The sequence below is a fragment of the Bos mutus genome, chromosome 2 (genome assembly GCF_027580195.1).
Source record: "Bos mutus isolate GX-2022 chromosome 2, NWIPB_WYAK_1.1, whole genome shotgun sequence".
NCBI classification, from domain to species: Eukaryota; Metazoa; Chordata; class Mammalia; order Artiodactyla; family Bovidae; genus Bos; species Bos mutus.
Window position 1 is genome coordinate 96,209,164 of NC_091618.1, and position 21,562 is coordinate 96,230,725.

General features: G+C 37.9%; 1 protein-coding gene across 3 annotated transcripts in view; it reads left to right on the forward strand.

Moving 5' to 3' along the window:
* Positions 1-21,562, forward strand: part of GPD2 (glycerol-3-phosphate dehydrogenase 2) — a 150,640-nt gene that overhangs the window by 120,802 nt on the left and 8,276 nt on the right. For all 3 annotated transcript variants that reach the window (XM_070357248.1, XM_070357258.1, XM_070357243.1), the window contains exons 9-13: positions 5,191-5,384; positions 14,124-14,258; positions 14,512-14,687; positions 15,250-15,381; positions 16,444-16,602. In XM_070357248.1, the coding sequence (XP_070213349.1) occupies positions 5,191-5,384; positions 14,124-14,258; positions 14,512-14,687; positions 15,250-15,381; positions 16,444-16,602 (796 nt within the window). The remainder of the gene's footprint in view (positions 1-5,190; positions 5,385-14,123; positions 14,259-14,511; positions 14,688-15,249; positions 15,382-16,443; positions 16,603-21,562) is intronic.

The window sequence follows — 21,562 nt, forward strand, 5'->3', positions numbered from 1 at the left end:
AGATATTAAAATATAAAACAAAATATGATTTTTATTTTTACTGCCCAGATAACTCCTGTAGACAAAAATAAACAAAAGTAATTGCTATAGAAAAATAGAAAGATATAGAATGAAAAGTGAAAGTCTCCCTCTTTTCCTCACGTCCCCAGCTTCAGTTTTCGATAATGCTTCTTTCTGATTTCTTCCATAGAATTTTATGTTTATGCTTGCACAAATGTATATCCTTTTAAACTTTTTTTCATGAAGGAACTCATGCTATATATATGTTCTCTACTATGCTTTATAATATGCTAACAACAGAGCAGATAGGTGGTTTTTAAGAAATATAAATATATATCACCTGCATGTAATACTTTCAAAACAGAAAGTCTTTCTTAATCCTAAAAATTAGGCATTAGTTTCAGACCCATGCCTGTAAGTTGTAAAAGTGTTAGTCACAGCTGGGTCTGTTTAAGATGCAGTAAGTGATCTCGTTCTACTTTGGGAGAAATTAATATCTCCGTTTTTAGCACCTCGAACCACAGCCACTAAACATCCTGTGGAGAACCTTGGAGGAGTGGCCTGGCAGCCCAGTTCCTGTTCAGTCTCTGTTTGCAGATGAGTCCCTTGGTTTGGGATTACAGTCTGGGTTAAGTGTTTGGTCCCTCTTTCAGTACTGACTTTGAGCAGCTATATCGCTGGTATCCAAGGGACGGTTTTTCTCTCCATATCAAATTGTTCTCTTGGGTGGGTGAGGTCCAGAGATCTCAGACTGAAATAGCTCTCTGGATTTCTCAGTCAGTCTTCACTCAACAGCTGTAACTCAAGGGTTCTACTAGGTCCTCAGAGATGAGTAAGACCTTATGGTGCTTTCCTTATAACCAGCTGATAATAATTTAAGGCTTCCCTTTCACTTTTCACTTTCATGCATTGGAGAAGGAAATGGCAACCCACTCCAGTGTTCTTGCCTGGAGAATCCCAGGGACGGGGGAGCCTGGTGGGCTGCCGTCTATGGGGTCGCACAGAGTCGGACACGACTGAAGCGACTTAGCAGCAGCAGCAATAACTTAAGGCCTAGCATTTCAACTAGAAGCTGATCAGTTTGACAATACAATGACTTCAAGAGCCACTGGTTTATTGAGTGTAGGCAGCTAAACGGGGAATAAGGACTCCATATGCAGTCTACCCTGTTGGGCTATTTTCAGAGTTTCTTTATGGCATTTATTAAGCTTATTATGACCCTAACATTCCACATGTAGAATTATCTTGTGCCATCGTAGCAGCTTTCTCTCTTTCTCTAGATTATTTTAGTTTTCAGAAAACTCAACACACAGAAATCATTTACTTTTGAAGGCACTCTTTACATTAAGAACTGAGAAGTTGCTGTATAACCCAGGGAGCTCAACCTGGTGCTCTATGACAACTTAGAGGGGTGGGAAGGAGGTTCAAGAAGGAGGGAACATATGTATACTTACGACTAATTCACATTGTTGTATGGCAGAGACCAACACAACACGATAAAGCAATTATCCTCCAATTAAAAAATCTGGAATTTTCATCAGAGTTGTGGGTAGATGATCTTACAAAATGGATAAGAAAGCTGTGGTACATATACACAATGGAGTATTACTCAGCCATTAAAAAGAATACATTTGAATCAGTTCTAATGAGGTGGATGAAACTGGAGCCTATTATACAGAGTGAAGTAAGCCAGAAGGAAAAACACCAATACAGTATACTAATAAATATATATGGAATTTAGAAAGATGGTAACAATAACCCGGTGTACGAGACAGCAAAAGAGACACTGATGTATAGAACAGTCTTACGGACTCTGTGGGAGAGGGAGAGGGTGGAAAGATTTGGGAGAATGGCATTGAAACATGTAAAATATCATGTAAGAAACGAGTTGCCAATCCAGGTTCGATGCACGATACTGGATGCTTGGGGCTAGTGCACTGGGATGACCCAGAGGGATGGTATGGGGAGGGAGGAGGGAGGAGGGTTCAGGATGGGGAACACATGTATACCAGTGGCAGATTCATTTTGATATTTGGCAAAACTAGTACAATTATGTAAAGTTTAAAAATAAAATAAAAATTAAAAAAAAACCAAAAAACTACAATACATCAAATGACTGAAATACATGAAAATAGTTGTCTCCTCCTTTTAGCCTACAGATGCTTTTTACTACTGGTGAGAGGTCAGTTTTTTTTTTCCCATAATATGTGTGCATACTGCTGGCTCCAACACTGATTGCTGAGTAGTTAGTAATAAATTGATTTCAGTTTAAATAAGAGTACTTCAGGATGGCAATGGTCTGCATGAGAAAAATTTTCATTACATCTAATCCTAGACACACACATAAATTAGCAGCAAGCTTCTTCTGCTGATGTCAAGTGACTTATGCATATTGAGAAAAGACCTATGCCTCACCGCGTTGTATATACCATCCCTATAGTTGACAGCCATTTTCAAACTTTTGTGCGACCTTGCAGAATTAATTCTTTGTAAGAAAACAAACTTTTCCCTAAGGGTGAGTTATGAATTAGGTAATTTAGAACTGATGAGAAGTATTTCCAAGTGGATTCTTAAATTTTTATACCATTCATTAATAGCTTTGTCTTCCCTCTGTGCTTGTTAATTTTATGTTTGACACATATGTCTTCACTTAAGCAGTTGATTCTCTACAGGTTCCAGTTATGTGTGTGTTGGTAACTATCACATTCACCCTTTAAACTGCTTTTATTGCACTGAGAGGTTTTAAAAGATTCAGTAGTTGTGCTTTTCCAACAGCATTTCATGTCTCAGTTGCTGAATATTATAATTTTATGCTGAAGTTGATCAAGTTTATTGAGTTGCTTAGATACATCACATAGTATCTAGCCCATAAAATGGTCATATATATATTATACCAACATGTAATTTGTTCCTTAAATTTTAGAATGTAGAATTTATCCTTTTGTTTCAATATAGGACTATTTACCAAATTGAAAGTTGAACTCATGAGCTAATTTCTATCACAAAGTGACATGTTTAATATAAGGGCATATCAACCCAGGATCAAATTAGGTGCTTACAAACCATATTTTAACTAGTTTCTTTTAAGATCTTTAGCAAGTTTTATGGCAAGTACAAAGGAAAACTGTAGACACACAGAGACTGAAAATACTCGATATTTATAGCTTTCAGTATATTTTTTGAAAGTAAAATTACTTTAAGTAACCCTGAGTGCTTACAAACCATATTTTAACTAGTTTCTTTTAAGATCTTTAGCAAGTTTTATGGCAAGTACAAAGGAAAACTGTAGACACACAGAGACTGAAAATACTCGATATTTATAGCTTTCAGTATATTTTTTGAAAGTAAAATTACTTTAAGTAACCCTGAGTGAAGTGAACCCAGAGATCCTCACTGAAGGTTTAAATGATTGACACACTTTGGGGTGATTTTTGCATGTGCTAAATAGAATAATTGAAGCCTACTCTCTCCTGTGTCTCATGTAGACTACAGATAGTGATTTCTTTCTACAAAGGCTGTATGGACATGGCAGGCATTTCATGGGGCTGACGAGTCTTTGCAAAGAAGTATTATTACTCCCTGTTGTTTCAATGAAGAAGATGCATTAACTAAACTGACTATGGATTCCTTTTCATAAAAAAGTCATTTTTGGTTTGCTTTTAAATGTATTCAGACTCTCATCCTTACACATTTGAATCTTGAGTTTCTTGTTTTTTTAATTTTAAGAGAAAGACCCACTCCAGTACTTCTGCCTGGAAAATCCCATGGATGGAGGCGCCTGGTAGCCTGCGGTCCATGGGGTCGCTAAGAGTAGGACACGACTGAGCGACTTCACTTTCACTTTTCACTTTCATGCATTGGAGAAGGAAATGGCAACCCACTCCAGTGTTCTTGCCTGGAAAATCCCAGGGACGGGAAGCCTGGTGGGCTGCCGTCTATGGGGTTGCACAGAGTTGGACACGACTGAAGCGACTTAGCAGCAGCAGCAGCAGCAACTATGAATAGTTGATTGTATGTCTTTTAAAATGTGTGAGCATAACAGGGATTTTTGGAATTTATTGAAACCAAATAGAATTATGTTTCCTATTTAAGAAATATTATTAATAGAAGCTGAAAATATATTTACAGAAAATACCTTTAACATTGGTTCCTTATGAGAATTCAGTCAAATTCAGCTATCTGAAGGTTTGTAGTGTTCAACTATTTGAAAATGACACTTTGAAATTCCTCCTGCCATTTTAACAATGTCTCCAAAATTTTAGAATGGTTAATGAATCCATTAAAACAACATTTACTAATGATTCAATAACACAACTGGGCAGGTTTTATCAGTGTTTATTTTCAGTTACCTCTTCTTGCAAGTGTGTTTTACAATTTGATTTTAGAATATTAAGTAGGTATTAGAAAAATTCTTAATATTTTTGAAGATTTTGGTCTGGCAGAAGAGGCGTCCTTAAAGCTTAATTTAGTAGTATAATACACTGGCATCTTCTGCCTATTTAAAGATTTTCATTGCTAAAATATTTCTCTCCTTTTTGATCTTATCCCAGTACACTGTTATCCAGGTAATAATAGAAAACTGAGCCCTTTTCTCATGGATACATTTCTTGAGATTTCAGTAAAATTGAAATAAAGTAAGAAATCTCATATTTGGTGAAGTGGTATAAGCTTATTCAGGCAAAAGAGAGTAAAGAACTTTTTGATTATATTTTAGTTTCTAGAAAGTTAGACCCTTCACTTTTCTCACAGACTTCTCAGACCTTATACTGAAAGATGTACCAAATGTCAAATGTTCCAGGAAAATACTTTCCATGGGCTTGAAAAAAGGTTGAAGAACTTAAGTGACCATCATGAAAGGAATTATAGGCATTTATCCTGCTGACATTATCTGATGTGAATGGTGCAAGGGATCTAAAAACCCAAACAATCGGAATTGAAGTCCACCTACTTAACTCACCTTGCGTTGCTGGTTTTGCTGTAGAATATTATTATAAAAACATTTGCTTGATTCCTTTTGTATTACCATTTTTTTTCTTTTAGGAATTTCTAGATTAGGTTAGCGGCAAAGTAATAGTTCGTGTGTTCCTAATTTGCTTATATGAGAATTAGTGAATAAAATGTTTTAGAATGCAGATTAAGACTGAACTCTGGCTGACTTCAGAAATATGTGACCCTTTCTTTTCACCCCAGCCCAGAGAGCATGGGACTTCTTGACCCAGCGACCAGTGATGGGAGAGTTATTTTCTTCTTGCCCTGGCAAAAGATGACTATAGCTGGCACTACCGACACTCCAACTGATGTTACACACCATCCCATTCCTTCCGAAGAAGATATCAACTTCATTTTGAATGAAGTGCGTAACTACTTGAGTTGTGATGTTGAAGGTAACATGCATTCCTTTAAGTTTACTCTCCCTTTTTGTATCTCCCACACCATCCCAGCTTTCACTAGATAACTCCCATGCGCCCCCACTGACTCATCTTCACAGCTGGCTGGCTCTGACTCTTAGGTACTGACCACTTCTTCTAGAAGCCTTATGAAGGCCGAGGCATAACACAATAGGAAGAAGTTGCCTTTTTCCCCCTCCACTTTCTATATCCACATGAAATGCATACCATCCTCTTCTGGTCATTTCTAATAGCAAGATTGGAGTGCCAGTCCGGCAGGGCTCTAAACACCCATGCTTTTCTAGGAGAGTATGAAATGTTTGCATCACTAATTTCTAGAGCTTGAGAAGGTATGATTGACAAATCTAGGATACCCGTAGGAAAGAATTAGCTAGAGAAATGAGAGGATAGAGGAATGTATTCTAAGAAATTTAGTGAGCTGTTACTATGTAGAAACTGGAATATTAACTATGGTTTTAGCTAATAAGTATGCTGTTTTAATTGAAAAAGATAAAGTTCACTTCTTTCCAGTGCTAACTTGATTGAATATGCCTTCTTTTAACTTGGATGTCATAGTATTTTCTCCAGTGGATATATATGGTATAATGCATTTTTTAAAATTCACAGTAGTTTCAAAAGTTTTCCAACATTATTTCCTATCTCACTTAATAACCTCACCATCCATTTAGTCACCCAGGCTGGAATGGCATGCTTATCTTTGTTGATCCTTCTCTTTCTACATCCAGTCCAGTTCCCATCTCTGCTTACTCCGAAGTATCATGTAAATCCCCTCTCGCTTCCATTGCCCTGGTTCAAGCCTGGGTCATATTTCACTTAAACAGTTGCACTGACCCCCTAACTAGCTTTCGTGCATCAGGTCTGTGTCCTCACCTGGTCTGGTCCTTCCATCAGAACTCTATAAAACACAATTCTATCATCACGTCCCTGCACAAAAATATCCCTTTGATGTCTCATCATTAACTTTAGCAAAGTTATTAAACTATCTCATACGGAATCTAAGGCTTTTCATGACTTGTCTTGGCAGGTTTGCATTCAGCTATTCCACCTCTGTGCATTCAATCATTTAATTATATTGCATGACTTATTATTTCCAAATCAGGTCATGTACTTTTAAATCTTCATGCCTTGTTTATGTAGGTCGAAGTCTTGCTCTTGGATAGTCTTTCCCCCAAGTTTTCATTTTGGCAAAATATTATTTATACTTCAGAAGCCGCCTATCTTTTGTAGTCCCTTAGATCACTGAGCTAGTATATCACAGCAGTGTATAACAGGTAATAATGTAAGATATATTCTCACTTGGAGCTCCTTAAGGGTAAGTATTCTTTATTCAGTTTCAAAGCTTGTTATATATATCTGGTATGCTACTTATAATTATTTTAAATCAAAACGAATTAGGTGCTTTCAAGGTTTTTGATGCTAGTAGCAATATGAAAATCTTTTTATATGAAAGTACAAAATTTAAGATTTTTGAAAAATAGTCATCATCTGTTTATATCAGGAATCTCCTATAATGTTGGCTTCAATGGAGGCCATGCAAGGACACAGTTTTTGTCTTAATGTGACTCACTAGCATCTATGAATCCTTTTTCCCTAAGGAATTCTTTTCATTATGTGATCACACATTTACAATCAAACAAAACAAACTGCTTTACAAAGTGGTTTAGCGGATTCTCCTAGTTTGATTGATTGATCCATATTATATAGTTTTAGTTTCTTCTAATTTCAAATAATGGTTGTAATTTCATTTTGAGTAGAGTTTCTTTGGATATCTGTAATAATAGTATAAATATATTAAGTACATGTAATTGAAATCTATGTGGCCAAATTTATACTCTTTCACACACACACATACTCACACACAGTTATTTAAGAAACAGTTATGCCCAGTTTAATATCCATTGCAATTTCAGCTTGATACTTTTTCCCCTCATTTTGTGAGATAGAAGAAGCTTTATCTGGGTATGACTGTACTTTAATGAACTGATTATTGTTACTGAATCCTGCTTCATTTCACATTTACCTGGATATATTTTTTAAAAGTGGGTTTACATTGGATTCCAAGAGCAGGAAGTTTAGATTGCTAGAGCAAGAAACAAAATTAATTCAAGAGCAGAGAGCTATAGTTGACAGGTTCCAAATTCTTAAAGTTCAGATGCACGAATGAGAAATCTAACTGCTTATATGTGCCCAGAGACTGGATGTGCTGGAAACAGGTATAGGTTCCAAGAAGCTGCTGTGCCCATATCATGGGTAGGGATTTCCACTAGTGAAATGAGCCTTGGGCTAGAACAGACACCAAGCCTATACCGCTCACTTTTATTCTGCTTATTAATACATAGAGGACTTGGTAATACCAGCTAGGACCTCCTTGGTCTGTAGAGAGCTTTTCAGTTAATATACCTTTTGGTAATCAGGTTAATTGGTGAAACTAATGAGGAATTTTTGTCAACTTTGATTTTTTTGTAAAAATCGATTGAAATTAATATGTGGATACTGTAAATTGTAACATGCGGACACTGCAAATTGCCTTTCCACTGGTGGTCTCAGGAATCTTGAGATTAAGAATTCTCTAGGTAGCAAACATCCAGGATAAAAGCAGAAGTGACAGCTCTTGCTTGTACTTCATTTATTTCCCCATGCTCACCATCTATCACACCTTTCCTCCTTATCAGCTTATCCTTTTAAAAGCAATTCAGCCACAATGATTCTTCATGGTTTCTTTTATTCTTATTTATTGAACTGAAGTCCTCAGAGTATATGAGGAAGTACCCTCAGTCTTGGTAGAGTCCTAGTTAGCTAAAGTATGTCTATTTCCAAAGTAAAGGCATTCTCATTTGTATTTTTTCCAAGGAATTTTGGTGAAACCTGATATTCTCTTCTATACTGTGAAATATAGTGAAATAAATGTGAAAGTGAAACTCAGCTTCAGGCCCCATTCAGTCTTTTTGACTACATGCTGTTGCTGCACGTATTTTAATCTTATTTTTCCTCAGTAGGTAATGAGTGCTTTATTTTTAAAAACTCTACTATCATGGATTGCTTTTTATGCAAGACACTCTGCTAAGTCTATTGCTTATATTATCTGATTCCTCATAACAACCTTATTAGTTTTATTTTGTAATTTCCATTTTATAGGTGAAGAAACTGAGGCCCAGTGACTTTCTTTCCCATAGGTCATTCATGTTGGAGCCTGGTATTGTGTATATCAGTCTAGCCCTAATATTTATGCTTCTAAATATTGTGCATATTCCAGTTGCTAGTCCTGGGTTTGTTGCATGATGTGATATCATATCCACTAGGGAGTGGATTACTTCTCTCAGTTCATTTCATGGAAGCTGGTAGACACCTTCGGAATGATGGTGACGTTTGCTCTCAAGTGACTGGCCTTATTTGGATGTGACTGTTAAAGTAGAGGTTTCATTTCTCATAACCAGTCCCTTGGGCCAAGCAGTCTTCTCTACAGATTTAAAAAATTAGAAACTTTGTATAGATCCCAGAGCCATGTTTTTGAAATGGTTAGTATTCACCAGGATTGAAATAATCATTTAAAAACGATTTATTAGATGGATAAGTAAAATTCTGACAACAGTTTCTGAGCCTCCCCAAATGGCTATATCCTTAAGAAAAAAAAAGTGTCAAATCTTAACACTCCATGCTGTTCACAGCAGCTGCCACACTTCTGCAAAATGCGTCAGAACAATTCTGAAAAGCATTTTGTCTGTTGGGAAGGAGACCATGTCTTCTTTCACAATTTAGAAAGCTCACCATTCACAGGCTGAATTTTCTAGATTACTTGTTTGTTCTTTTCTGAAATGGGTAATTGATAGTTGTGCGGTGTGTATTGGATTAGGAGGAAAAATGATCTTTTGAAAAATGTATCATTGTCTGCTGTGTAGAGGTTAATCAGGAGGATGCAGTGGTGAACCAAGCTGTGACTTAAAGGGGTGGAGGGGGACAGAAGATCTGCAGAGTGCTTTATCCGTGGAGTTTTTCTGGAGTGCTTCTCTAAGCAGCTTCTCTAGTTGTACACAGGTTTTCACATATGCAATTAGTAGTGTTTATAGATTGCCTGTTATTCAATTAACAACGGAGCTGGCCGTATCAACTCACTGCAGACCTGCCTTTTCACTGCCAGAGATTGTACCAGGGTTATCAACTTACACAGGCTTGGATGTTTTCCAGCTGTTTAATTATAGTGTCACGCGCTTTGCTTTTTCTAGTTTCATTAGTTTATAAATGTAATATGGTATCTTATTTCTGTGATTAACACTTCATTTCCACAGGTTAAACATGCTGGTAGAGAAGTATTGATTTCTGATGCTGTTTCCCCTGTGTTCGTTTAGATATTTTCACATGCTTTTTACTGATTTTTTTGAAAGTGGCAAACATGAGAAAGAGCACCCCAAAATGTATGGCTAAATAACTGATGTGAAGCAAAACAGCACATTTAGCTCTTAATTATCATTTCCTGTGGGCTGCCTTTTCTATTAACTTTTAAAACCAGGGCTTCTCTTGCCAAGTTTTTAAGAATAAAAATACTAATTATAATTGGAAACAATTATACAGCACTTAGTCTTTTCAACCAGCTGTGAAAAATGTCTATTCAACTTTACTATTTATATTTTAGTCATTATATAATTTATACACTAAAACTTGAATGAGTTATTTACAATAAAAATAATATAATAAAAAGAATTCTTAACCATGATGGTTAGGAGGACTATGTTATTTCCTCACTATCCTTCTGAAAATATTGACAAGAACCTTTATACACTCCAGAAGTACTCGCAGTTGGCACTTAAAAATCAACTAGGTGCCATCTGGGTGAGCTACTCTCATAAGTGGTGTTTACCAAGAATTTTTTTTCATTTTTAATAGTAGTGTTGTTTCCTCTCATCTTGTTTTATTAAGTGCAAGTGTTAATCACTCAGTCATGTCCGACTCTTTGCGATACCATGGACTGTAGGTCTCCAGGCTCCTCTGTCCATGGAATTCTCCAGGCAAGAATACTGGAGTGGGTTGCCATTCCCTTCTCCAGGGGATCTTCGTGACCCAGGGATAGAACTTTGGTCTCCTGCATTGCAGGTGTATTCTTTACAGTCTGAGCCATCAGGGAAGCCCTGGTGCTTTTTATTTACTTTATTTATTAAAGTTTTCAGTTATTCTAAAAGAGGATATCCAGTTATTTAAATATGTAATCATTAGAAACCTAAAGTGTAGCATATTGGCTCAGAGGCCAAAATGTTATTGCTTTTGATTTTGTAATGTCAGCTCTTGTTTGATATAAAAACTTCAGAGAATGTTCTAATATGCCATTTCATATATATTGATCAGTATTCATGACTTCTACTTGATACAGTATTTGAGGTACTGAGAAATACTAGAATTGATACTGCCAAAGACTTTCAACATGGTGAGAAAGATGCAACAGTAATGCCATCTTGCTTAGCTATCTCGACAGTATGAGGACCAGGAAAATCAAGGTGAATAGAATCTTTGAGTTCTGAAGCATACAAGCTAGAGTTGAGGTTTTTCCTCACGTATTATACCATGGTGAGTTCTTGACTACAGCCAAGATGATGTTCTTGGCTACAGCTGGAATGGTAGGGTCAATTTCTGGGTAAGAACTTGAGGGTAGGAGTACTTAATTTAGTAAAAATATTTTCATTTATTTGAATTGATGAGATTAGTAGGAGAGAAGGATACTTTGAAATGTTAAGTATGGAGCATGCTGTGATAGTAAAGTATTTTGGAGAGAGTCACATTCTATTACAGCAGATTATATTCTCACTGTCAGATTTCACTGAATGGTTTCTCCATTGGAGACATGAGCAAGGTGGCCATGGGGGAGTTACCCAGTTTGAAAATTTACCAGGACAAGTCTGAGATGTACTACTTGACAGTTTTGTTCTAGAACTGCATTATGCAAAATTATAGCCTATATGTGTGAATATCATGTGCTTATTTAAATTTAAATTAGTTAAAATGAGAGAAAGTTTGAATTTCAGTTTCTCAGTTGCATGGACCACATTTCAAGTGCTTCATAAGCTCAGGCAGCTAGTGGCTGTTGAATTAGACAGTGTAGGTACAAAACAGTTCCATCACTGCAGAAAAGTCTATGAAACAACTCTACGTAAGCTAAAGGTACTTACATAGACCGTTTAGAAGCAAATACTCAATTTATTAGAATCGTTGAATTTGTATTTTTTGTTGGTATAAAATAAAGAATGCAGTATCTTGTAAAAGAAGATCTCCAGATATAAGAAGTCTCAGGAGGTGACTGATTTCGTGATTGAGCAAAACCTTCAGTGCAGGACCCTTACTGCTTTTCACTCCCCCACCCTCCAGGTTGCTTTGCCCCGCAGTTGTTTCCCATTTTGTTACAATATGGCTGCAGAAGTTCCTAGCAGGATTGGAAGGTCCTCTGTGCTATCTGTCCACTGCTGGTGAATCTTTTACCAAAGAGAACTTTAATTAGAGTGTAACAGTGTGCAAGGTTTCCATTGTGGGTGAGTAGGTAATAAAGAGAGAAACCTGTTAGTTCAGTTTGCTGCTGTCTTTTCTACAAGAAGTTAGATTTCATGTTTCATGTGTTTAGCTATGCTGCTCCCTGTGGGCCTAGATTACACCCACAGCCCTGACTGGTCACCACTTAATTTAGATGCTAGAGAGGTAAAAAGTGCTTTATTCTTCGTCACATCCCCCCACCCCCTGCAAAACGGCATTTTGAATAATCCATACAAGTCATTAAATCTCAAGGTTGGGAGAAAACTGATAGACAGTAGATCCCCTGATCCAACCACGCTCTAATGTAATAATATAACAATGCTGTAGGCCATAAAACCTGATTCTTACTTTAAATGTGATCTAAAATTTGATTATCCTAAGTGTATCTTTTGAAGTAAATTTTATCTCAGTATTCATCTGATATAATTCTCAGACTAAAAAACTGAATGCTAAGATATCAAGCAAAATAAATTAAGGTTCTTGACCTGTTATGAAGTCTTCCTGATAATGTTTTCTCTTCCTTTTTTTGAGTATCAATTTCAAAAATAAGGATTAAAAATCATATCAGTATATATTGTGCTTCATTTAGTTTTCCTCCCTGAATGAAAAACTCAAATGTTTTAGCTTGGTCTTTTTGTTTCAGATAGTACAGATTCATAGATGTGTTTTTCTGCCTGTTATACCAGAAAAGGTAAAGCATTTGTCACAAGGATTATTTGGATGTGCTTTAAATTTACTTTAGAAAGTTTAGTTTTCTACCAAATAATTTTAAGATCAGTCAGAAGGCTGTGAGAATTGAAACCAAATTCCTGATCAGTGTGGCTGCCTAAGGAATTTCAGAGACACACTTTGAGACTTTGCAGTGACCACAATGACGTTCTAAGTGGTTGGCTAAGTTTTATTTTTGACTCAGAGGGCAGTTTGAACCCTAATGGAAAATAGTGGTAATTTCCTAGTTAAGCTTTTTGTAAAGATTAAAATATTGCATGATTTGTGTTGCGGTTTTACAAGACTTTTGTGGAATTGTGTGGAGTGAGAATTAACCCCCATTCCATGGAAACCATCAGGATTAAATCTGTTGAAGAAGATCCCCCCTAAGGGAGCAAATCTAGGGATGGTATCCCAGCATCAAGATGCCCTCATGGTCAGCAGTTAACAAGACTGGAAGCCTTAGGTTTTCCTCACTAGCGTATGAGTTTTATTCTCCCTTTGTTTAGATTCAGTGTAGGAATATGGGTTTGATTAAACACCCCTGTAGAGATGTATGGGTACCTCTTTCTTTCAGATTGTAGTCATATTATGAGTGTGGCCCTTAACGAGCTATGCCAAAATATGTCAGATTACCTTAGCCTTAGATGAAGTTATCTTTACCAGACATCTATCTTTCGTTTGAGATCAAGATGGAGAGATTGTCTGTCATCCAGTATAACTTTTTAGGGTCTTTTCCCTGTACTTGGTTATGTGCTCTTTTTTTGGACTGGTCTAATATTTAGTCATTTCAAAGTCTTTGTGATTCTTTACACAAGAATTTGCTAGATGTATATTTAAATATTTTTCAAAGTCTGCTTTGTCTAAATATATAGAAGGTTCACTATATAAGAACACACAATTCAGATGTGAATGGGATCTGAAATCCAGATTGCCCTCTTCTAATAAGTATTTTTGTCTTTTCTGGGAAGAGATAGCAGGATATATTCTTGGAGGAGATATGACAACTCATAAGTCTTTTGGTTTGCTTGGTTGGTTTTTGTGTCTGCTTTACTGTTGTTGTTCTTTGTAACTACTGCAGATTGTCCCAGCTGAGGGCTGCTAACATTTATTTTGTTTCCTTTTTGAGAACCCATATCAGTGATTTTTCCAGATTTTTGCTTTTTTTTCACCTCCTTTACCATTTTTCTGGCTGCTCTGCACAGCATGCAGAATCTTAGTTCCCCTACCAGAGATCAAACCCGTGCCCCTTGCAATGGAATCACGGACCTAACCCCTGGACCTAACCAAGGGCCTAATCACCGAACTGCCGGGGATGTCACCATCCCCATTGTAACTTACCACTCATCTAGCTCTTATATTTAAGGGCTTTTCCTCCCTTTTAAAGTACATATTATGTGCTCCTTTTACTGAACTATTTTCTGCTTATTAATTATTTCATGGTTTTGTTGAGGTGTCTTTGAATCATCCTTTTTAACTCTTGGCATTGATCCTTCCCAGTGAGAAGAGGGGATGTCCTGGCTGCGTGGAGCGGTATTCGCCCCCTTGTGACAGATCCCAAGTCTGCAGACACGAAGTCCATCTCCCGAAACCATGTCGTGGACATCAGCGAGAGTGGCCTTATCACTATAGCAGGTACAGGATGCTACCTTGTTGTTGGATGTGCTTTGGATAGCAACTTGAGTTAAATTCTCACATCAAAATCTCATTTAATGCTAATGAACATTTTTTTTTTTTTTTTTTAATGATTCTGAGTAACATCTTACCCATGGCTTCACCACATTTGTTATAAACAACAGGTGAATTTTCTTATTAATAAGTTGAGAAATGGTTAACTGTAAGAAAAATGGGTAGTAACCTGATGAATGACTTATCAATGTATTTTTAGGTGGAAAGTGGACAACCTATCGATCTATGGCAGAAGATACCATAAATGCCGCAGTCAAGGCACACAATTTGAAAGCAGGACCAAGTAGAACAGTTGGGCTTTTCCTTCAGGGGGGCAAAGACTGGAGCCCCACACTCTACATCAGGCTCGTCCAGGACTATGGACTTGAAAGTGAGGTGGGTGTGCGTTGCCGCATCATCTTCCTCTTGACTTAATCTCACTGTTGCCAGTAACAGGATCGGCAACCACGGGGCCTCCATGACTCCGAGTTTCCTATAGCTCAGTTTGCTTCTGACAGTGTACTGTGGGAGTGAACTAATGGGAAAAAATATTTTGCTCTAGTTGCTAAAAAGCAATGCATGTTTTGGTTTCTGTTTTAGAATCTAGGGTTTGTATGGCTTGTTCCTAGCAGACAGGACCTCCCGAATTCTTTCTCTCTTGAGCATAAGGAAGGCTGTTCTTCGGAAGTGATATCAGGAGCACAGTAAAGCTGAAGCTTCATCAGTCACTGGTACAGTGATACATGTGTAGTAGACTTTGTGCTGGCCTAAGCATTCGGAGCCTATGTGGTTTCCTCCCACGAAATCAAAATCAAATGCTCTCCTAGGATTATTAGTTACAGGCTGTTAAAAAAAAAAAAAGAAAACCTGACGAGATAAGCAGGTACAGTTTTTTGCTTTGTATCCAGAAGCTATTGATACTTCAAAGGACCTGCCTGATGCAGTTTCATTTCTTTAGGTGGCCCAGCATCTTGCCGCCACCTATGGTGATAAGGCTTTTGAGGTGGCCAAGATGGCAAGTGTGACGGGAAAGCGGTGGCCCATTGTTGGGGTGCGTCTTGTGTCGGAATTTCCATACATTGAAGCAGAGGTATGTGAACGGCCCTGTGGAAGTTTCCCATCTGCCCTGGGATACTTTTCATCTGTTCACTCTTCGTCCTCTTAAGAAATTATACATAGCTAAGTTTTAATGCAGAAATATCAGCTATAAGCTGGAGCAAAATGTCTGCCCAGCATATTTGTAAATTGTAAACAAATATGTAAATTGTTTCATTTACATAATTTTAATTTCATCTCTGAAGTTATATTGATAGTGATAACAATAATCACAGAAAATATGGATTTCTTTCTGCTCCACAGAGCTATCCCAAGTCTTACTGACTCAGTAGTTTGCCCCTTTTGAGAGTTTGGAGCTCCTCAAGTTTGTACCACTTACGTTCTGCCTGATGACTTTTTTTTTTTTTGACATGAACCATTTTTCAAGTCTTTATTGAATTTGTCAGTGTTGCTTCTGTTTTATGTTTCGGTTTTGTGGCCACGAGGCATTTGGTATCTTAACTCCCTGACCAGGGATCAAACCCACACCCTCTGCATTGGAAGGCAGAGTCTTAACCGGTGGACTGCCAGGAAAGTCCCTGATGATATGTCTTGACTTGACATTTATAATTCACTACATTTTAAACACGGGTGTCCAGTAAGCATTTTGTTGTTGATTGAATGCAAGACTTCTGTCATCTGATTACTCTCAGACATAAAACTGTAGACAGCCTTCAGAGATGAGACTGTAACTTTTTAATTTTAACTTTAAATTTGTTCTTTGCCTATTCAGCTATGTGTATTAACATCCTTGTCATAAACAAAAGAAGTGATTACTGTGGATGGTAACTGAGAAGTGATTCAGTTTACATGTTTGGGGCAGTTTCTATTCAAGGAGAAGACATTAACTCTTATCCAAATTGTTCCAATTTCCAAATCTCCTTTGGCAGGCAGAAAATGGAGAACTTGTGTGATGTCACTATTTGCTTCATGCCTGCTAGAGGGAACCAGAGTATATAAAGAAAAATGTCATTGTACCTAAGCATGGATTTTAAGTGAAGCTTTATTTCCCTCCTTTTAAAAAAGGCTTAAATTAATCATTTTACTTCAAACCTAGGTGAAATACGGGATTAAGGAGTATGCTTGTACCGCTGTGGATATGATTTCACGTCGTACTCGCCTGGCCTTCCTAAATGTGCAGGCGGCAGAGGAGGCCCTACCTAGGATTGTTGAATTGATGGGCCGAGAATTGAATTGGGATGATTCTAAAAAAGAGGTATTATATAGAAGTCTCTAAAACCACATTTTCCATTACAGACATGGAATGTCTTAATCTGTTAGGAGAGGCTAACAGTTATTTTCTCTTTTTTTGATTGGGGGGCAGTGGCTTTACAATGTTGTGTTAGTTTCTGCTGTACAACAAAGCGAATTGGCTCTGTGTATACATGTATCCCTTCCCTCTTGGATCTGCTCCCCAGCCCCCACCCCACCGCACCCCTCTAGGTCATCGCAGAGCACTGAGCTGAGCTCCCTGTGTGGTTCAGCAGGTTCCCAGTGGCTATCTGTTTTACACATGGTAGTGTATATATGTCAAACCTAATCTTCCAATTTACCCTCCCCGTTACCCCTCTGCCCTCTCATGTCCATATATCTGTTCTGTACATCTGTGTCTTTTTTCCTGCCCAGCAAATAGGTTCAGAGGCTAGCATAGTTTTTGATGGTGAGTTTATAATTCCTGCCAATTTCTGTGTGTATTTAATACTACTAGGCCTTAGGAAACTGGAAAGATATTCTTGTAACAAATATGTCATCATAACAAATTCTGGTAACAAATATCCTTGTAACCAAATATTCTTCTTGGTTGTTTTTGGAAAATCCCTTATAGAAAAATGTTCTAAAATTTGTGGTCATAATTCCTGAAAAAGTAAGATAATAATGATTGTGGGTAGAACCTTTTCTGGTTTTCATTGAAAACATTCTTAGAATGTATTCTTCAGTGAAATTCACACTCCTGCAAGTTTGCCTTTGGTAGGAAATCGTTGTTTTATGGCCTGACCACAAATGCTTATTGATTTGTGTCATTTGAAACTTTATATCCAAATTTAAAAAAAGAAAGCCACTGATGCTCAGATGTCCACATATACAGCCCAGGGCCTCTTGTAATAAACAGATCGTCATGATTTTTAATTAAACCAAAGTTTCAGGCAGAGGCATTTTCTTGTATTTATTCAGAAACTATTCCCTGTGTTAATTGGTTTAGTTCCTTTCCCCTAGTCTTTCTTGAACCTATTCCATTTAGGCTCCTTCACGGCCACTTTGCTGTTAGTGGCTCTGGTCACACTTTCCAGTCTCCTCCACGTTGCTCCATGTTCTTGGCTCTCGTCATCCTTTTAGTCAGCCAGTTAGTGGCCTTCCTATAGTTGATTCCTCCCTCTTTCCTATACACCACCTGTCTTAGTCTATTCAGGCTGCTCTGACAGGGTACCACAGACTGAATGGCTTACACAACATAAATGTATTTCTCACAGTTCTGGAGGCTGGAAATCTGAGATCGGGGTGCCAGGGTGAGATGGTTGGGTTCTGGTGAGAGCCTTCCTCCTGGCTTTCAGACAGGTACTTTCAGGAGGAGATGCAGGAGGTAGATGTCTGGTCTGTTCCGTTGAGTGTGCTAATCCCAACAAGGTTTATCTAAAATTAGTTACCTCCCCAGAGTCCCATTTCCAAATCCTGTCATACTGCAGGTTAGGCTGTCAGCATATGGATTTGGGGGATACAGCTCAGTCCATGTAGTGTATCCCAGGTGGCACTAGTGGCAAAGAATCCTCCTGCCGACGTAGGCGATGCAAGAGACCCAGGTTTTATCACTGGGTTGGAAAGACCCCCTGGAGAAGGAAATGCAACCCACTCCAGTATTCTTGCCTGGCGAATTCCATGGGCAGAGGAGCCGCGTGGGCTACAGTCCATGAGGTTGCAAAGAGTCAGACATGACTGAGCGACTAATGCTTAGACTGTTAGAATCAGTCTTCAGGGGTGAAGCCATAGCCCTACATTTAAAATATTCTCCGTCGGTCATTTTCATGCCACATATGTAGTGTACTGATGGTAGAAATCACTGAAAAGAACTCCTTAATCCTGGTCACAGTGCTGTCAGGCATAACCTTTACCCTCATTTTATAGATGAGAAAACAGACTCAGGGAGTAAGTCTTGGTGAGAGTTCATACAACCAGTAGATTGTGGAACTGGGATTGAAGCCAGGTGTCCAGATCCTGGACGCCCTTTTCCCACCCAGCCCTGTTGCCTCTGCATTGGCGGGACTGGTTTATATAGCTCTTCTGGTTTTGAGTTTGGGTTTGGCCAGTTTTAAAGCTATATAGTGAGGCAGCACTAGAGTGAAACTTACTCCTGTGCTACTGCCAATCATTTCTACCATGTAGAAGGACTGGGGATAATGTGTTCCTGTAAAAATTATGGTTGGAGTGATTTGAATATGCAGGAAGGTGCTTTGTGCCAGGAATGCAGGCTGTAGGAGGTAGGAAGAAGGAAGAAAACTCTGTGAACTGGCTGTGTTCAGCTCTCCCGAGGAAACTAGATTTACATGGGTTTAGGTTTTATGAGCAGATTTATGTACTCAGAAATATTCTCCCAACCCCCTAAACAAACAAAATAACAGAAATAAGAGACCTGAAGTTATTGCGAGGTATCTGAGATATAGGAGTATTCATGAGAACAGTAGATAGTCTAGAGAGAACAAAGGAGAGGGGAGAAAGAATTAAAGGTTACCGGACTGCTAAGAAAAGGTTAAAAGCACTGGGATTATGTAACCTGCAAAAGTGAAAGAGGAGCAGGGTGATAAATAACTCTTTGTAGATGGATTGTGGTTGTTTTTACCAGTCAATACTTAACTGAGTGACTTGTATCCTGAGCATTATACTAAATATTTAGGGGAATAATAAATAGCTCATAGTTTCAAGGATCTTCAGATTTAATCGAGTGGTTACAACACACACACACACACACACACACACACACACATACACCTCAGGAATGTGTGTATTTTCCAAAATTTATAAGATGATTTGGAGAACCGTTATTTAAGACCAAAGGCAGCCAACTTAGAACTGATTAAGGAGGAAGGCATTATCTAGGGGAGTTGGGGATTGATAGAGGAGGTGGTAAAGATATTTAGGAATGCAACACTGCCAAATTGTGTTTTACACAATTAAATATATATGTTAATATGTGTGTGTGCGTGCTTAGTCATGTCTGACTCTGCGACCCCTTGGACTATAGGCTGCTAGGCTCCTCTGTGGGATTCTATGGGATTCTTCAGGCAAGAACACTGGAATGAGTTGCCATTTCCTCCTCCAGAGGATCTTCCAGACCCAGGGATCAAACTCTCATCTCCTGTGGCTCCTGCTTTGGCAAGCAGATTCTTTGCCACTTGAGCCACCTGGGAAGCTCTATGTAAAAACAATACATAATTATAAATAAATAATCAGTGTCTAAATTAATAACAGTGAAAAGATGACTATATGGTCAAAAGAGTTTGGGAAAATCTGAGTTAAGCAAATGAAACCATAATTCCCTAGTGCAGATAATTTGGTGCCTTTAAAGTGCTTATGTGCATTGTCAGTTTCCCAAAGGCAGCTTATTTGGGGACAGATCCAACTCTCACATGTTGGAAGGGCTGGTGGAAAGGGAAACTAGTATTGCTTTAGGATGTATTTTGGGAAATGCTGCAGTAATACTTGGTAATGTAGACTTTATAACCTGCAGAGAAAACATGCATTTCATTGAGAGACTTTAAAAAGAAGACCACTTAAGTAGATTGAGGGCATCTCCCAAAGGGAAATTATTTCAAAATTGATTCCAACAAGAAGAATAAAGAGGAAGCAAGTGAAGAAATGGAGTGACCATGGACAGAGCAAACTGATAAGCACCAAATATCAAACAGAGGGAAGATGGGTGCTCAGCAGCGGAAGAGTACCCAGGACAATCAGAATGTATATGAATAGTGTCAGCAACTGGCAAAAATCCTAAAAACATTAAAAGTAGCTTTTAAAACTAGAAAAGAGTACAAAGAAAGTCTAACCTAGATCCTTGCTCAGAGGTAGCTAGCACCAGATTTTTGATTGCCAGAGAAGGGAGGGAACCTTTCAACTCATAGTTTAATTCCAATTTATTTTTTCTTTTTCTCCTATTTGTCAAGGAGAATGATTTTCATTGTGAGAAAAGCAAAATAAATATTGATAAGAGGAAATAGGCATTTAAATAGGAGACTGCTCTAAATGCGTTTTTATGCCAACTCAGAAATTTTATATACCTCAGGGTACTCAGAGAATTTGCAGATGGGGTTTATTTAACTACTGTCGAGGTTTAAAATATTATGGCAAATAGGAACAGAATCAGAAGACAGAAGGTGGGCAAATGTAGTACCACATTCTTAAGTTGGCTGCTTGGGTCCTGAGTAACTAACAAAAGTGGAGAAATAAAGTTTATAACCTATAAGCCGGTGGTCTTGGCATTGGTCTTGGGCTGTTTTGTAGGTTATGGCATTTAAGTTTGTTTTATCAGTATTTAGCAAGAAGTAGTGATCTCTGGAAGGTAATAATTAATCACTTAGAAAAAATCACTTCAGATATAGCTTTTCAGGAAAAGCACATGATTGTTAGATTGAGGATATGTTATAGACATAATATATTTGGATTCCATAAAGCATTTTTTTTTTCTGTGCTCCCCCCGCTCCCACCCCCCCGGCCTCCATAAAGCATTTTATGAAGCCCCCTGTGATGTCTTTTTAAAATGGTGGATTTGTAACTAGTCAAATGATCATCTTTGGTGTACTCGTAAGAAACTGGAGGAAGGGTGAATGCTTGGTGATAGATTGAAGCAATGGGTGAAATTGCAATTACATTAGGTATAATTTAATAGAGACAAATGGCAGACCTTGTATTAGGTAGAAAAACAACACCATCCATTCATGATAGATTTGACAAGACTTAACAGTAGTATATGCAAAAAAGAAATATATTTTTTGTTAACTGTAAATGCATAGCAGGTAACAGTGGATCATGGCTGCCCCCAAGTGCAATTACAATCTTAAGCTTCCTAAAGAAATCATATATCTAGACTAATGATGCTGATAGTTACTTCTTTCTAGGTACTTGCCAGATCTCTGTTGGAGTATTGTGTTGTGTTCTGACCATTTTATTACATGACAGACTAGCTGTGGTTT